This window comes from Mesoplodon bidens, assembly GCF_964165515.1.
Source record: "Mesoplodon bidens genome assembly, chromosome: 3".
NCBI classification, from domain to species: Eukaryota; Metazoa; Chordata; class Mammalia; order Artiodactyla; family Ziphiidae; genus Mesoplodon; species Mesoplodon bidens.
The window spans coordinates 145051842-145069961 of record NC_138178.1 but is presented as its reverse complement, the minus strand read 5'-3'; the positions used below and the strand labels follow the sequence as shown (position 1 = coordinate 145069961).

At 48.5% G+C, this 18120-nt stretch overlaps 1 protein-coding gene across 3 annotated transcripts in view; it reads right to left on the bottom strand.

Moving 5' to 3' along the window:
- RAD51B (RAD51 paralog B) overlaps window positions 1-18120 on the bottom strand; it is a 670662-nt gene that overhangs the window by 23891 nt on the left and 628651 nt on the right. For 2 of the 3 annotated variants that reach the window (XM_081228967.1, XM_081228968.1), the window contains exon 11: window positions 13604-13674. The exons of the other annotated variant lie outside the window; for it this stretch is intronic. In XM_081228967.1, coding sequence (XP_081085093.1) covers window positions 13637-13674 — 38 coding nt within the window. In that variant the 3' untranslated portion in view covers window positions 13604-13636. Of the gene's footprint in view, window positions 1-13603; window positions 13675-18120 lie in introns of those variants that run through there. 3 annotated transcript variants of the gene reach the window in all.

The window sequence follows — 18120 nt, the reverse complement described above, 5'->3', positions numbered from 1 at the left end:
TACTCCAAGGCCTCCACACTACTATCCCCCTCCACCCTCTCTCCAAACCCATCCCCACGAGGGAGGAGAAAAGAGCTTTCCCAGTCTTTTGAGAAAGAGAACACAGTGGAGGTGACTTTGCTCTGTTGCGCACCCTTCAGAAAAGACCAAACCGTGGTCTCCTTGACCCGCTAGTCCTCCAAAGGCGAGCTCCAGTCAGGAGGAAGGCGATGTGAGGCCAGGCAGGGTGAGCTAGGCTGTCCCAGAGGGACCAGTCGAGGCAGGACCAACACAGGTGCCCTCAGCCTGGATGCAGCCTAGAAGATGCCCCAAGAATGTTCCCTGGCAGACACCGCCGTCCAGCCTGAGAGAAGCGCGGTAAATGTGTCCACATAGGGCCCTGTGCCTCCCTGAAGGAGGCTTTTTGCTGTTTCTCCGTTGCCAGGGAGGAGAGCAGATGCAAGGAAGCCCTCGAATAGCCACCGCAGAGGTCAATACACTTTAAATTAAGCTTCTGATGCTTACAAGGGGCCAGGCTTCCCACAAATCCCCCGATGCACAGAGCTTTGAGGTGGCTGCTCAGTCTGTTTGTTCTTTTAGAAGTATGCCTGGGAAGCCAGCAGTTATTTGTTTCCGAAAGGTAGGAGCTCATCAGGTGGGTGGTCTTTGCATTTTCTGTGTGCTTTGATTCTCTTCCTCTTCTTTTCAGGACCACTGAGGGGTTTACTTTCCCCTCTCCCAGCAGTGCTCAGGGGGTTTGGCTGCACAGTGCATCCGTGCTGGGTTTTCCCACAGGCCCCTGCAAAGGCAGCCGGGTTGTCTTCAGAAAGCCCTGGGCGGCCCCGTGGAGGGAGCGGGGCTGCAGCTGTGCCCCCGCTCCCTTCTGCAGCAGGCTTTGATCAGGTTTTGTGGGGCTGCATGCAGCCTGACCTCCCATCTCCAGCGTCTCTCAGGTGGAAAGTTCTGTTCAGCCTGTCTGTGGCTTCAAAGGCTCTCCCTCCTTCGGGCTGGGACGAGACTGATAATGGTCCTCATTTTGCTGTCGTGTGATCTCCCAGCAGCCCCCATCCTTCCATTGACAGGCTTCTGCTTGTTTGCTTGGGCTGCTCTGGCCGAACTCAAACCACCTTTCTGGTTGAGGAAGCACATTGACACCCTCTCCCATTGAGGCTCTTCTGATGGCTCAGACGTGGCCTCCAGCCCAGACAAAGGTGACCGGGCCGCTGCAGCCAGGCACCTGGTGAATCAGACTCTGGGCATCAGGGCAGGGCAGGTGTCTGAGGGGCAAAGGACTCCCTGAGCCTGCGAGTCTGTGAGGACGAACCCTCAGCTCCGCCCTCCCTGCCTCTGTAGTCCGGGGCTGAAGGAAGGCGATGCTTTCTGCTCCAGTTCCCCACAGGAATCCAGCCATGGGGCCTGACGGCGTGCACTGCCCCGTGAACCTGGGCAGAGCAGAGGAAAGGCCACAAATCCTGAAGCTGACTATGTTTCCCGAGAGCTTGAGCTATTCACTCTCTTGAGCCACAGGCACCAGGCCAGCCAAACTCGGGAAGTTCCTTTTCTGGCCTATTATTTCCAAGGGTTGTGGCCTTACAGCCTCAGTTCTCAGCCCAAGGGGTAAACAACAGCGAATGCGGCCACTCCAGGGCCCTCTTCCGGCTTCCACCCCACGCCACCGCTGACCCTGGACTCGGGCCTCCCAGCGCTCTGACCGGGGTGAAAGGACCGGGGCTGGACGACCACGGCGGCCGTCAGTGGGTTCCGACGCAGGTGCCGTCTCACAGAGGGCCATGTGTCTCCCCACGCGGACGGGGTTAGGCTGCACACTGCCCTTCGGTTTCCTCACATTTAACATGAGGGTGGCCAAGGGCAACAGGAGCGGTCAGGAGAGCATCCTTCTTCCCCAGCCTGATAGCACAGGGCTCTTCCTTCCTTTTGATCGGACTCAAAACAACTCCTGCAATAGAACAATGAGGCCGGGAGGAGGCCAGAAGGAATTTATTATGCTGCTGCCCTGTGGCTCAGCCGTGCCTGACTTTATCTCGCACAGAGGTCTGCACGGGAGGAAGTCTGGCAGGTCCTTGGGTTGTCTCCGTGCTCCAGCTCTCCCTCCAACAAAGAGCGCTGGAAGGACAGGGAAGCAGCTGACGTGTTAGCCACGGCTTGGCCTAAGCCACAGCCGGAGGGGCATCAGCCTAGATCTCCTAAAACTCTGATGGGGACTCTGTGAAAGGCACAGACACTCCTGATACATGGAGCCTGCCCGAGTCCAGCCAGGCCAGAGGGGGCCCCCGATGTGCTGGGCTGCTCGGGACAGGCCTTTCTAGAGCCCATCTCTCAGCTGGTTTCCTCACTTCTTGGTCCTGGCTGGGGAAGGAGCTAAGCAGATGTGCCCTCTGTGTGTGGACTGTCCAGTTTCTCACTCGGCAGAGGCCACTCAGTTAGGGGTTTCATGTCTTCTTCTGACAAGGTGAGAGAGGAGAAGCTTGGGGCCTTGGAGCCCAGAGGACCAAGATCGGTCTCAGTTGTGACCATATTTCCCCCGAATGTGGATATTTTGCCATCCCTCTGCTGTTAACAGGGTCTAACCAGGTTCTCTCAGCAACCTTAATCTCATCCATCACCCAACTGTAGTGCCAGTGCTGCTAATATTCAGAAAATAAACAAATCCCCTTTCATCATCCAGCTGGGCACTGTGGGCTGCTGTGGGACTCTGGACCCAATGTCTTTGTGGGGCTTGAGCCTTATTGTAATGCTGTGGATTGAGCATAGGTAGACCTGGGCTCATTTGCTGAATGACCTTGAACAGGCTATATGGCCTCTCAGAACCTCAGTTTCCTCATCTGTAAGATGGGGATGTGGACACTAACCTTGTAGAATTATTTTGAGGATCAAACAAGATAATGAATGTAAACATATCTAGTACATGTTAGACACTCTAGAAGGAGTGTGGTCATTACTACTACCGCCATTTCAAACAGGTGGGAGTGTCTGATCTGATCTTGAACCCTGAGCAGCCTCCTTGAGTGAGCCACGAGCCCCACGCTCAGTCATAACGAGCAAGTATGTGAGGAAAACAAGAGGAAACAGACCTGCAGCACACAGTTAACGCGGTCCACCGCAGACGCCAACAGCAAATCCAGGACTGAACTTGGTTTTCCAGACCTCTAGACTCTCCCGCTCTCCAGTTCCTACCTCTCTCTGGGCATCTCCACTGTATTAGTTTCCCAGGGCTGCCGCACCAAATGATCACAAGCCTGGTGGCTTAAACAACAGAAATTTAGGACTTCCCTGGTGGTGCAGTGGTTGGGAACCCGCCTGCCAATGCAGGGGACATGGGTTTGAGCCCTGGTCCGGGAAGATCCCACATGCTGCGGAGCAACTAAGCCTGTGCGCCACAACTACTGAGCCTGAGTGCCACAACTACTGAAGCCCGTGTGCCTAGAGCCTGTGCTCCGCAACAAGAGAAGCCACCGCAATGAGAAGCCCGTGCACCGCAACAAATAGTAGCCCCTGCTCACCGGAACTAGAGAAAGCCCGCGCGCAGCAACAAAGACCCAACACAGCCAAAAATAAATAAATAAATAAATAAATACATAAATTGAAAAAAATTTCTTAAAAAAACAACAGAAATTCATTCTTTCACAGTTCTGGAGGCCAGAAATCCAAAATCAAGGGGTCGGCAGGGCTGTGCTCCCCCTCAGGGGAGGATATGTCCTTGCCTCTGCCAGCTTCTGGTGGCTCCAGGTGTTCCTTGGCTTATGGCAGCATCGCTCCAGCCTCTGCCTCCATGTTCACATGGCTTTCTCTTCTTCATGTCTCTCTCCGTGTGTCTCTTATAAAGACACTTCTCATCGGATTTAGAGCCCACCTAGGGAATCTGGAATGATCTCATCTCAAGATCTTTAACTTAGTGACATCTGCAAAGACCCTTTGCCCAAAGGTCACATTCACGGGTTCCAGGGATTAGGATGTGGACATATCTTTTGGGGCGGGGGGCACCATTTAGCCCACCACAGCCACCAACCCTGCAAAATGTCCTGTTGGATTATGACTAAAAAGTTAAGAGATCTCACCTGTGGCTGGGGAGGAGGTCACTCCTCTCCAGGCTGACATCACCAGTTCTCCATCTGACTCCAAAAAGGGAGTGTGTTCCATCTTTGAAAGATAATCTGGCTGTTCATTCTTTATTTACTGGCAGGTAGTGAGGACAAGTTCCACCTGCTCTGTGAAAAACTGAGACCGACTCCCTCACGGTGTCCAGTGGCAGAGCTCAATTCAGACCTGCGTCCTGGGGCCTCCTGGTCCAAGCCCACTGTGCCTCTGAGGCTCATGAGTGAGCTGCGAAGACCTACTTCTGAATGGTGTGATGAGTCTCCTTCCTGCCAAGTCTCAGGAAGCATTAATTCTCCCAGTGCTCAGGCCCTTCCACGTCTCTTCTCCTTGCCATCCTGCCAAGGCCCCGCACTCACAGAGAACACCTAGGAGACTCCGTTCGTCTCTTTTCTCGGAGGCCTCCTCTGGCCCTACTCCCCAACCCCTCTTCTCCATTTCCTCTTTCAGACCCTTCTTCAGCCATGAAGATCTGTGTCTAATAGAAAGGGTGCCATCCCAGGTGTTCCCCAGCCCTCTCAGGAAGGCCTTCCCCCCCTAGATGGCTGAGACCTCAGCTGCCAGACTGTGAGAGAAGATTATAACTCTAGAGTACTTTTTATTCTTCCAATCAAATAATACTGATATGTAGATTTAACACAGGCCTTGGTTCCTTCTAGGTGGTTTCCAGAAAGAAACCAGTTCTGTGCCCTTTCTCTCTGAAGAGTCTAATTCAGCAGGGCTCTGTTGATGGCCTTCCTTTCTTCTCCACAGCTACTATTAATAACTCTGCTTTTGCAGCTCTCCCTTTCAAGGTATTCTTCCTATTTCTGGCTTGCAGATGTTGACGAGTGGCATGTGTAGCGTTCAGCGTTCACAAATGTAGGAGCTCTAAAACGCTGGATCACAAGCTAACAGAGTCCCATATGTTTACTGGCATCTGGTCAAGGGTGGAAAAGTCACTGCGACCCTACAGTCTTGAGAATAACGTAGGAGTGAAGACAAACTGGAAAGAAGTGAAAAGAAGCCATGGTAGACAATGAAATTCTTCAGTGTGTTCCTTGTTTAGCTAAGGATAGTGCGGCAAGGAGCCCAGTAAAGTCCATTACTTTCTGAACCATCCTTCAACTTGTCTACCGAGGGCTCCAATTTCTCCACTTTCCCTGTCCATAGGTTTGTACAGCATTTATATCTTCACATATAGACTGTGAGTTCTGTGTACACCGAAAATGGCCCTTTAGACCTGGAAGGGCCTTGTACCACTTTAGAATGTGTCTCCCACAAGAATGAAATCTGACCTGTGCTCTTCCATTGCTGGTGGGAATGTAAAATGGTTCAGCCACTGTGGAAAACAGTGTGGCAGTTCCTCAAAAAGTTAAACGTAGAATTACTATATGATCCAGTAATTCTACTTCTAGGTATATACCCCAAAGAATTGAAAACAGGCATTCACATAAATACGTGTATACACAAATTCATACCAGCACTATTCACAATAGCCAAAAGGTAGAAACAGCCCAAATGTCCATCAGTGGACGAATGGGTAAACAAAAGGTGGTATATCCATACAATGGAATATTACACAGCCACAAAAAGGAATGAAGTACTGATACATGCTACAACGTGGATGAACCTAAAAAACATGCTAGTGAAAGAAGCCAGCCACAAAAGGTCACGTACTATATGATCCTATTTACATAAAATATCTGGAAGAGGTATATCCAGAGAGACAGAACACAGACTGGGGTCTTCTAGGAGCTGAGAGGAAGGGTGATTGGGGAGCACTGCCTAATGGGTATGGGGTTTCCTTTCAGGGTGATGAAACGGTTTTGGAACTAGAAAAGAGGTGGTGCTTGCACACAACATTGTGAATGTTCTAATCGCCACTTAATTGTTCACTTTAAAATGATTATATTAGGGCTTCCCTGGTGGCGCAGTGGTTGAGAGTCCGCCTGCCGATGCATGGGACACGGGTTCGTGCTCCGGTCCGGGAAGATCCCACGTGCCGCGGAGCGGCTGGGCCTGTGAGCCATGGCCGCTGAGCCTTTGCGTCCGGAGCCTGTGCTCCGCAACGGGAGAGGCCACAACAGTGAGAGGCCCGCGTACCGCAAAAAAAAAAAAAAAAAAAAAAAAAAGGTTATATTATGTGAATTTCACCTAGATAAAAATTTAAAATGTGGGAAAAAAGAGAGTAAAAAAAACTCAAGGCTGACCTTTGTGTTCCAGGCACATACCCCAACCCCTGCTCTCATGCTCACTTCACGTTTCCTTCCTGGGCAGACCTGTGTGCCCATTTTCAGTGCCAGGGCACCCAATCGGCTTATGGTGCAGATTTACCATCAGGCTTGCTCTTGACCCCACTTCTCAGACATCCTCTAAAATTCCATGACTAAAGCTGAATCTACACAGTAGCAACCAAACGTTTTAGCAGAGAACAATGGGTGCAGGTAAGAACACTTTAATAGCCAGGCTCTTGTTTCCCAATATTTGGGTTTTGTAAAATGGATTTTCTAAGCAAGACGAATGGGCTTGTGTATTTCTCTGTCTTGAGAGTGGCATGGACATATATACACTACCAAACGTAAAATAGATAGCTAGTGGGAAGTAGCCGCATAGCACAGGGAGATCAGCTCCGTGCTTTGTGACCACCTAGAGGGGTGGGAGGGAGGGAGATGCAAGAGGGAAGAGATATGGGGATATATGTATATGTATAACTGATTTACTTTGTTATAAAGCAGAAACTAACACACCATTGTAAAGCAATTATACTCCAATAAAGATGTAAAAAAAATTAAAAAATACTAAAAATAAAATAAAAGAGAAAAAGTATTTTTTTCTAAAATCCAAAAAAAAAAAAAAAAGAATTTCTACAGGCTGCAAAGAAGAAAAAGAACAAAAGTGGCAAGACACCGAGAAAAACACGTTTAAGGCCTGCATAAAGCTCGTCCAGGGCTCTCTTTAAAGCTGTTGTTTGTTGAAGTTATGAAGGTAGAAAGTTCATGCTCCTATTATATTTGCTCCAACTTTGAGAAATACAAAGAGACCTTTTAGTTTTGTGCTTCCAGGACAGAGGCGATTTGGGACTTAGAGGAGAAAAATGCCTATAAGGAGAACTGGGGACTTCTCCATGTTAACTGGGGCAGAAAGCTGTAAGTCTGATGACTGAACTGTCACTCATTCATGCCCCCCCTCACTCACTCACTCAGCATGGGCCTGCCCTGTGCCAGCAGGCAATGGGTTGGCCACTGGCTGGAGCGGCCAGAGGAGACCTGGTCCCTGGCCTTGGGCCTTGCTGCATTTGCAGCTCAGTGAGGAAGTGGGGTGGGCATATTGGGAACGTCATGTACACATTACAAGTGCTCAAAGACAGAGGGCCATGGGAGCACCGGGAATCACTGCCTGAGGTGATGGGAAAGGCCTCCCAGAGTTGGTGACATCTAAGCCCAGAGTTGAAGAAGACTGAAACAGGGGATGAGCATTTCAGGCAGGTAAGCACAGCAGCTGCATTGGCCCAAAGCCATGAAAACTGGTGCCTTGTCTGGGAAGCATGGCATTTGGAAGGCTGGGGAGGGCTGCAGAGAGGAGGGGAGGCTGTCCAGGCAGGTCAGGGCCAGGCTAGGAGGAGCCTTGCGTTTGACCCAATTCTTTCTGCTTTTTCCTTGTTGTAAGAACAACAGCCAAATATTTATCATAAATTATTGCCTTTAATCTTCTCAATAGCCCCTTTATACAGATGAAGACAGTGAGGCTCAAAAAGTTTAAGCGATCACCCCAAAGAGGGCCGCACACATCACCGGGATGTATAAAGTATAAGGATATGCCCAGCATGGCTGAGTGGTTACCTCTGGAGAGGTGGGGAAGAGGATGGGTTCAGCGAGGGCTTTGGAGGCTCTAACTGCATCCGTAATCTTTCATTTCTTAAGCTGGGTGTGGGTCAAGGTTGATTCTTATACCTTTTTTGTATGTGAAATTTTCCTAATGACTTTTCAAGCCACTGGACCAGTGCATTGGGGTAGCAACTCTGTTGGAAAGCTTGCAGTGCACGGAGGCTGAGGAGCTCTTGGAAGCACTAGAGCGGCCCTTTAATGTTCCAATGCCTGCTGAGCTTCCCACTGTGTGGCATGTAAGTTGCTGTGTTTTTATTCCCTTTGCCAAGGTCTCAGTGGCAACACTTGTACAGAAAAAAGAAGGACAGGGAGGTTTGACCCTCCTGGCTGTTGGGCAGATGATTACTGGAACTGAATGTTTCCCAACTAGGGATGCAGGAGGTGGGAGGAATGAGTCCAAGCTCCATTTTGTGTCCTCAGGGACAGTTTATATGCTGCTGGATGGTCGTGCTCTGCCTTCTTTTTCAAGTGAATTTCCCTTCAGTTACACTGTTTGCTTTTCCTGCCAGAGCATCCTGCCCCTTCCAAAGCAGACCCAAGGAGGAGACCCAGCCCCTGCCTTCCTGGTGTGCACAGCTTAAAACAAGAGCACTCTGCCCATCGGACATCCTTACCATTTCCAGCTATTGAGTGTAATCAGGTGTGCCAGGATCTGATTTCAAAGCCCAAAGCAAACGGACTCAGAGGAATCCTCTCTCCCTATTGCTCCAGTGGGAGACAAAGGAGACTGAACAAACAGGATGTGCTGAGAGCTGCACAGAGCACTGCCCCAGCAAGATGGGCGGGTGGGATGCAGGGCTGGAAGAGATGGCCTGTGAGCTGGGGCACTGGCGTGTGTGGTAAATCGTGCCCAGGAGAAACAAGAAGCAGGACAAGAGGAACCGACACACTGATTCATCTGACAGCCTCTCTGGATGGTTCTTGATAGTTCCTCTCTTTCAGGGTCTAGGGAGTTATATAGAATCCCTGCACTGCTGGAAGATCCTGACTCTGGCCATTCACCTTACAGAGAATGTTGATATTTTAGAAATTACAGAGAACTCGCCATGCCCTGTTGAGCAGGAGAGGAGTGGAACTCAGGGATCCACAGCAAGTCAGGACTGATGTGGGCTGCAAGCGGGGAAGCCCCACTGGGTGCAGCCCAGTGTTTGGGTCCTGGTGAATCCATTTGTTTCTGTCCCTGTTTCTCTCTTTTATCCCAGACTCTGATTGCTGGGCTTGGTAACTTACATCTAGTAAACTCTCTCAATCATTAACTTGAAAAAGAGTCCAAAATCATTTCAAAGAACAGGATATGGGCCCAGGGAAAATTTCAGTACTTTCTCCTCCCCTTCCCACTGTCTACATTTTTATATGGGAGAAATCAGAGACTAAAATAAATGTGCATCAAGTCCAAGGGTAGGAAGCAACTTACACTGGGAGAAAGGAGGTGCCCCTGGGGGTAGACTGACCCCCTCACCAATGGCAGAGCCTAGTATCTGCCTCCAGTGCACCATCTTTCAGAAATACCGTCACTGGTGGTTTCAATGAGGGGTGCTTAGAATATTGCCTGCAGGCACTCCTGGTTCTTACAGTTACTGGGGGGTGCACCTGGCATTTTGTGGATGAGGCAGGAAGGACAAATGTCCTCCAGTACACAGGACAGTCCCACACAACTGAAGAGCTACTCTAGCCTTTTTCTAAGAGCTGGCATGGCTAAGAAAGAAAAACCCAGCTAAGAATGGGTATGTGGAAAGCGCAGTGAACATGCTAGTTACATATAATTTCTGTTTATGTAAAGAGATGACATGATTGGAGCTTTACCTTAGTGTTGCCAGAGTGGAAACTGAGTGTGGGGTCCTTGGGGGAATTCTAGCTGCATCAGATGGACTAACTAGGGCTGTGTTTTTGAAGGGGGCAGGGGGAAGCCAGCAGATACCATCCAGAGTTTTCTTAAAGGGAGAGACATGAAATCCATCATTCTACTCATAAGCAAAGGACCCTCAAAAAGAATTTGAGTTCTAGGGAGATTCTGAGCACAAGCTTGCAATGTCTTTCAGAACTTGACTTATGATTCAAGATGAACCACTGCTAGCTCTGGGGTTACCTAGCCAGGGAAGGTGGGAAAGGCAGGCCCATTAATCAACAGGTGGCAGGAGACCCCTCCAGGTGAGCCAACTGTACAAAGGGAGGACATGAACCCAGATGGAGAAGAGAAAGCCAAGAAGGAAAGAAATACCTCTCCCCTCATCTCCTGGTGTGGCCACGAGACAGATCTGCTTGAGGGGAGCCTGGAGGGATGGTCTAACCCGGATTCTCTCTCAGAACCAGTGTGACTGGAGCTTGTCTAAGGAGAACTGAAATCCTTCTCTGCCACTCACTAGTTGTATGAGCTGAAGCAAGCTACCTAAACCTGAACCTCGGTCCCTCACTTGGAAAATGGGGTTAAGAGTACCTGCCCCAGAGGGTTGTTAGGGAAATCAGTGAGCATTTATTGAGCACCTTATACGTGCCAGGCCTGGTATGAGGTACCATAGTGACAGTGGTGAGAGGGCTGACAGTTTTGTGAGATCACTTATGCAGCGAGCTGAGCGCAGACACTGCCCAGCACACGGTAGATACTCAACAAACGTCCTTAAAAATTTGTTTTCCAGTCACACAGTTATGCCGTGTGAAACAAAGCAAGGATAGACAGGTAAGGCTTGGCTGAGTGGTGAAGGTTAAGCTTAGACCCGAATGACAGCAAAGATCCAGTCCTGGGATCCTTGTCTCCCCGCTGCCCCCCAATCCCCTTATAACCCCTACCAACCCGGCACCTGCTCATACCAACCACTGTGCCAGGCCTTTGGACTTGACATTACATGGCGCTTTGTGTCTTCAACGCTGGTTTTACATAGGAGGGAATGTCAGTAGTTTTCAGACCTCCTCATCAGAGCAAGAGTTATTCCATGGAGAGCCTGCAGGGATGGTGGAGGAGATCTTGAGGTCATATTCCCTTCAACTGGAGCAGCCCTTCTTGGTCTGTTTTATATTCTGGACCTCTAAGAAAGATCCACCTATTTATTGAGGGTCCTTAATGTGCCTGACGCTGCTCAAGGTGCTTAGGACACATCAGTGAAAGATCAAAGATGTCTGCCCTCCAGGGCTTATATTGTAGCAAGGAAGACACACACAATGAATGGTAAACATAATGAGTTATTTATTATGTTGCTTGGTGATGAGTGCTTTGGGAAAGTCAAAGTAGAGCAGGATGGGGGGTAAGGAGAGTGGGCTGCAATTTAAACTGGGTAGGTCTCATGGAGAAGATGACATTTTAGCAAAAACTCAGCAGTGAGGGAGTCATGCCAGTATCTGGGGAAGGAGGTGTGGGCTTCAGCTACGGGACTGTCTGGGGAAGAAGCATTCCAACAAAGCGTTCTGAGGTGCAAAGGCCCTGAGGGGAGGAAGAGCACGGAGACCCAGGTGGCTGCAGCGGGTGATCAAGGCGCGGGGCGGGGTGGGGGGCACACCAGGAGATGGGACAGCAATGGGGCTTTAAGGACAGGGGAGGGACTTTGCTTTCAGTCTGAGTGAAAAGGGAGTCACTTCAGAGTTTTGAGCAGAGGAATAGCACGATCTGATTTGTCTTAAAGCTGGAGAACAGGTCAATGTAGTAACCCAGGTTCGGACTGCAGTGAAGGTCGGAAAACCATCCGTTCACCAACATGGTCACCCCCGTGGGTCCCTTGGGCTGAAGATTGGACAGATTATTTCTGTTGCCATTTTACACACTGGGATATTGTGACTCAGGGAGGTCACAGGGGTTTGCTGAGGTCACAGAGCTGGAAGGTGGCAGTCTGGAAATTGAAGTCCTATAGCCTCCTCTGAGTTGGTCTCGGTGGATTGCTGGGTACCAGCATCTGTCTGCTCCATGGTGTCCACGTGGCTCTCTTGTATCCTTGACGACTCCTTTGACGCAGGGAAAAGACCATCTGGGACTCCCGTAGTCCTCCCTAATCTGCGGGGGATGTGTTTCAAGACTCCCAGGGCCTGAACCATGGATATAACATACTTTTTCTTTCCTTATTAAGTTGAGAGCTTTCATCTTTTCGCCCGAAGGAGGCACTTTGCGGCTCCTCTTTGGCGCACATCCGAGTTGCCAGCATCACTACTCGGCCACGCTTAAGTAAAGTCAGGGTCACATGACCACAAGCGTGGTGATACAGTCAATGTGATAACCCAGAAGGTTACTAAGAGACTAACGGGCAGGTAGCGCACACAGCATAGATACGCTGGGCAAAGGGATGATTTACGTCCAAGTCCGGATGGAGCTGGACACTGCAAGTTTTCATCACACTAGTCAGAACGGCATGCAACTTAAAACTTATGAACCGTTTATTTCTGGAATTTTCCTTTTAATATTTTCTGCCCATGGTTGACCGTGGGTGGGTAGCTGAGACCATAGAACGTGAAACCACGGATAAGGGGGGACTACTGTATCTTGTTTTTCAAAATTAGTATTTTACTTAAGTTACACATTGAAAAAACCCAGTTTTCCCTTAGGCTTTAAAGTTTACCTTACAAATCTTACTTTATTCTCTTAGAAATCGTAGATGCTCAATAAAAGCCTGTGGGTGATGTCCTCACCCTTCAAAGATCCTTTCTTGCCTGATGCCTCAACAATGCACCCAACATATGCCGCCTAGTACATCCCACTTCGTACATCCTACAGTAAATCACACCAGAAAGGAAGAGACAGCCCTGCTGGCAGCCTGGGGTGAAGGTGTCACTGGACCAGATGGGAGCGATGATGGGGGGTGGGGTCGGAGGGTGCTAGGGGGTCCAGGCCCAGAGGGCCGACTTTCTGCCGGGCCCTGTGCTGCTGAGCAGGGCACCACGGGCAGGAGATTCAAGAGGCAACTGAATGAAGGGAGAACAGGGAAATGTTTTCCCTTCCCCTATTCCCTATCTCCCTTCTTATCCCGACTCCGGAGAAATATTTGTGAGGGCAGAGGGGCAGGCCGATTTTGTTTCTACCATGTCGAGTAACAGAGGCTCACGGGGCAGCTTTGCAGCCAAGGGCCCGCCAGTCCCTCTCCCTTTCAGTCTACCAACCGCCTCCATAGTCCATCTGGGCTCCTTTACCTCTTCTCCTCGCCCCTCTGCCTCTCAGGACTCCAGTCCTCCCCTCCCTCTTCCTCCCCTCCCCTCCGTTCTTTGGGCCTCAGAGCTCTCAGCACCTCCCCCTCCACGTTTCCCTCCAAACCCCACGCTCTTTGTTGCTGAATTCAAGGTTCTCAATACAGTAAAGCTTTGATGATGTGCCTCAACTGAGGAGGAATGTCAGCTTAAATTAATGAAGGGTCTGAATCATAGAATTTTAAAGCAAAGTTTAGTTGCTTTCACGTTGTAAGACATCCTTTCCAGGGTAGAAGCCTTTGCATTTACATGCAGCAAGAGCTAACGCTGAGAAATGGGGCAATATGTCGTAGACACCCTTTTAAATGCTTCAACAGAAAAGAGCCCTTTATAATTGGCATAGACGTTCTTTGACTCTGAGTGTGTCTGCTCCTCAAACCTTTCATTTTTAGCGACCAACATTTCTTTGTATTACCGTGATTTTACTGGGCTTCTCACAGAGCCACAGTTTCATTTCCTGAATTCTTTATGACAGAGACATTTCCACATTGAAAGTCTCTTTAGACGTTCTTAATTTTCAACTACACGAGCAATACATGAATATGTTCATGTATAAAACCTTAAAAATAACCAAAAAAACCCCTTAAAATAACAGTAAATGAAAACCTTATAAATAAGAAAATAATTTCTGTGTTTCAGCTTATAATGCCACTTTCCTTAAGTTGGTGCTAGTGTACCATCTATAACAAGCTATCCCGCACAAAACCCCCTTCTTTGGGGTCCTTGTCTAAAAGGGAACCACCTACATCTGACCGGGTCTTACTTGCCCTATTCCCTTACTGCCTCTCTGCCACATTCCATTCCCACGTCTCTGCCAAGAATATTCACCAAGATGAATGTTAACAATTATTAAATCTAGATAAGGGTACTTGGGTGTTCACGATACTGTTTCCTCAACTCTTCTGAATGTTTAAAAATTTCATAAGAAAATAAGAGAAACTCACCAAATTCTAAGAACAGCAATACGGCCAAGTGACCCTTGGAAGAAAAGAGGACCAGTTCTAGTCGCCACTGTCTTCCTCCTTCTAGGGAGTCCCATGCCTGCCTTGGGCAAGGCTGAGCCTCATGTATAGGTATAGTAACAAAAGCAATGCATGGTGTATTTCTTAGCAATGTGCACACTTTTGTAAGCCCTTCCATGCATATTCCTTTCCTTTGGGGTATAGGTAAGGCAAATGTTGTCCCCATTTTACAGATGAGGCAACCAAGAGGTTTAGTGATACTGCCTAATAATACTGGCTCACTTACTACTTTCTTACTAGGCAGCAGGCATTCTTCTAGGCATCGACATGTATTAACTAATTTCGTCCTTATAACAACTCTGTATAACTTGTATAACATGTATAACTGTATAACATGTATAACTTTCCCAAGATTACAAAGCTAGTAAGTAGTGGGCTGGAATATGAACCTGGCAATGTACTCATGACCCCGAGTTCTTAAACACCTACATCCTCATGTGATGACATTACAGATGTCTTTCTAGTATTCCAAGAGTGGAAATCTGGCAGCCTCCAGGGTTCATTCAGACTGTAAATGTGCTTGTTTGGCCTACACAGTATTTTATAATTTTTGAATTAGTTTCCATAATTTAAAGATTTATTTAAAGAAAAATTTCATCTGAAAATCCAGATTTCTGGCTTCCCTTGAAAAATCAGAAGTTCTGGCAACATTAGGCTGGCATCCCACATAGTAACAATTGGCTGGAGCTGGGTATGTGCTGCCCCTTTGGACAGGGCATACTCTTTCCACGTTGTCACAGTCCCAGCTACTCCCAATTATTGCACCTGGCCTCTTTTTGCAACTCTGTTACCTGTTTAGCATGAGCATTTGAGTTTGCAACCCCTTCCTGTAAAAACTACAACTCCAAAGAAGTATAAGGTAATATGTGCCCTGGTGCTATCAACACACTACCTAAGTCATTTATTCATCCATCTGTCTATCCATCCAACCATCCCTTCATGGATCTATCCATCCATCTGTCTTTTTACTCTGTCTCAGGTGTCCCAACCTAGCTTGGCCATTCTCAAACTGACAGCACAGAGTCACACCTGCCATTTCTTGACCAATATCTACTTTTCTCTCACTCAGTATTAGAAGGGTAGTATCAGAGGAGGGAAGATGATCTGTTGAGGGAAACAGCATCATGGCAGGTGCTATGAATTGTATCCCCACCCCCAAATTCATATGTTGAAGCCCTTATCCCCACTATGACGATATATGGAGATAGGGCCTTTAAAAGGAAGTAATTAAGGTTAAATGAGATCAGAAGAGCAGGACCCTAATCCAATAAGACTGGTGTCCTTACAAGAAGAGGAAGAGACACTAGGAGTGCACACAGAGGAAAGGCCATGTGAGGACACAGCGAGAAGGAATCCATCTGCAAACCAAGGACAGAGATCCCAGGAGAAACCAAAGCTGCCGGCACCTTGATCCTGGACTTCTATCTTCCAGAACTGGGAGAAGATAAATTTCTGTTGTTTAAGCTCTTCTATGGTATTCTGTTATGGCAGCTTTAGCAGATGCATACAGCAGGGGATTGTTTTCCATGTGTCCCCTGCCCACCCTTTCCACCTCCCCAGCCCCTGGCCCGTTTCCTTGGCACAGGTAATCACCTAACACCTAAGGGCATCTGGATTAGTTACTAAGAGAAGTGGCCAGCAGTCCCAGTTAAGAAGGCCTATTATTTCTCCAGGGGTGTGAACCCCACCAACAGATGGGCTGGGAGGGTAGGGAAAGGGCTGGGAAGATGCCATTAAAGAATTCTACCAGTGGGATGCACTCCGGACATTTTGCTAAACCTGAAATGGGGGAGATGTTGCCTGACATTCACAGCATAAGGAGCCTTTGGAGCTGAGATGTGGGAATGAAAAGTACTAGCAAAACTCAAGTTGGCTTAAGGAACATTAAGAGTTACTGGTCCATCCAGTTAGGTGCTTGGATTTAGCAAGCTGTTTTTGTCTGGAGAGTCTGAGTTCAGGTTAAACAGACTGATTGTCAGAATAATTACTGCAGAATTGGCTTCATCTTAAGCCTTCCTATGGGTTTCCTCCAGGTGTTCTAGTTAGAGAGGCTTATGTTATTAACACAAAGATAGGTGGTTGCTGATTAACCCCAGAGGGGCCTAGAGAACTGGGAGAAAGCCAAACCGGCTTCTGCTGCATCTTTGCATCAACTTTCAAGCTGTTAGAGTTGTAATGACTGTGGAAGGGGGATGGTTGTGTTGGAGAGAGAGGTTGGACAAACCCCAGATTAGTTCTCAGATCCCAGGGGACAGCCAATGGCAATAGACTTCAACCCCAGACTGTAAATGAAATGAGCAGAGATCTGGAAGTGATCCAGAGGAACTGGCTCTAGAATCCCACAGCAGCAGATTTAGAAGCACCATTGGAACCACCTTCCCTGCCATCTTAGGTTCCTAGGGAAACTGTAATTTTAGTCAGTAGATAAAAGTGTCAGTCATAGGACAAGGTTTGACCAATGATTTAATCAACAGTGACACATTCAGAGCTCAGGAAAGAGCAGGAAAATACAGGGTTGTTTAGATTTCCCTTTAATGAATTTCTAGCCTCATGTCCACTGAGAGGAATATGGAAATACTGAAATTTGAATGTAGATGGATGGGGTTGGGTTTTTACCACCATCTGATGAGGTATACAGGCGATGGTCTTTGATGAATAAAAGGCAAAGCTCAGTATCACAATTCAATTCTCCTCCTAGTTCTCTGGTTGATGTGTGAATTCAGACAAAGCACAGTTTCTCTGACTCAGTTGAAATAGGGTGACACCACACGTGACCAGTCCTCCAAAAACATCACGAAGATTTGTGAAAACTGCCAATGAAGAGCTGTGTGCATCTTGGGAGGACACTACTGGCAAAGACCTTATCTAAGCAGAGTCCTTCACTTGTGTTCTAAACCTTAGTCTGAAAGTAAATTGTTTGGCACGTATTATTCAAGGGTCTGGGACCAGGGCTCCCTGAGGCCTAAGGATGGGGGCCGGGGAAAGGCAAGGGTCTGAGATGGGGACTAGGGATCCCCACAGGGGTCAGAAAAAGGTCTGGGGGATTAGCGGAGCCAGAATACGTTCCCTTTCTGCTAGGTCAGTGTTCCTCAGCGGAACTTTCCCTTGCTTCTGTTGATGTCTGGTTTTGGGGAGAGGGAAATTGCTGCAAAGACTGGGAGAAAGAGCAAAGGGACTTGGTCCTGGTGGGAATGAGATTTTCTTTAGCTAAGAAAGGGTTTTATTTCCATTCCTGCTTCCATATCACACCTTCCCCAGTCTTCCTTCTATTCTCAAATACATGTTAGACCTCTTCCTTCCCACTCACTAGTCATACACCTCCATGACTGGGTATTTTTCTTTTTTTAATTAATTTGGTTGTGCCGCGTCTCAGTTGCAGCAGGCGTGCTCCTTAGCTGTGGCTTGCGGGCTCCCCAGCTGCAGCATGTGTGCTCCTCAGCTGCAGCCAGCAGGCTCCTTAGTTGCAGCTTGCAGGCCTTAATTGTGGCTCACCAGCTCCTTAGTTGTGGCACGCAAACTCCCAGCCGGGGCACGTGTGTGGGATCTAGCTCCCCAACCAGAGATCGAACCCCAGCCCCCCGCATTGGAAGCATGGAGGCCAAGCCAACTGCAGCACCAGGGAAGTCCCTGTGATGGCGTACTTTAACAGAATGAGAAGTCGGATACTGGAGTCCGGGGTTGAGGGATGAGCAATAATGGGGGACCAGGCTGCAACAGGGGAGATCAGGTCTATAGTGATGAGAAGGGGAGGTAGTATCAAGAGAGTGAATGCGTATCTGTGTAGCAATCCAGTTAAGGGTACAAAGAGCACACTCCCGTTCATCATCCATCTCACCCTCCCACGGGCCCCTCTAATGGAAGCTGCCTTGCCCACATCTGCTGCTGCTTAGGCAGCCATGCTTTCAGCTCCTCCTTCAGCCCACAGCGGACTGGCTGGCTAGTGACCAATGATGTTAACTGAGACAAAACAATAAGATGAGCCT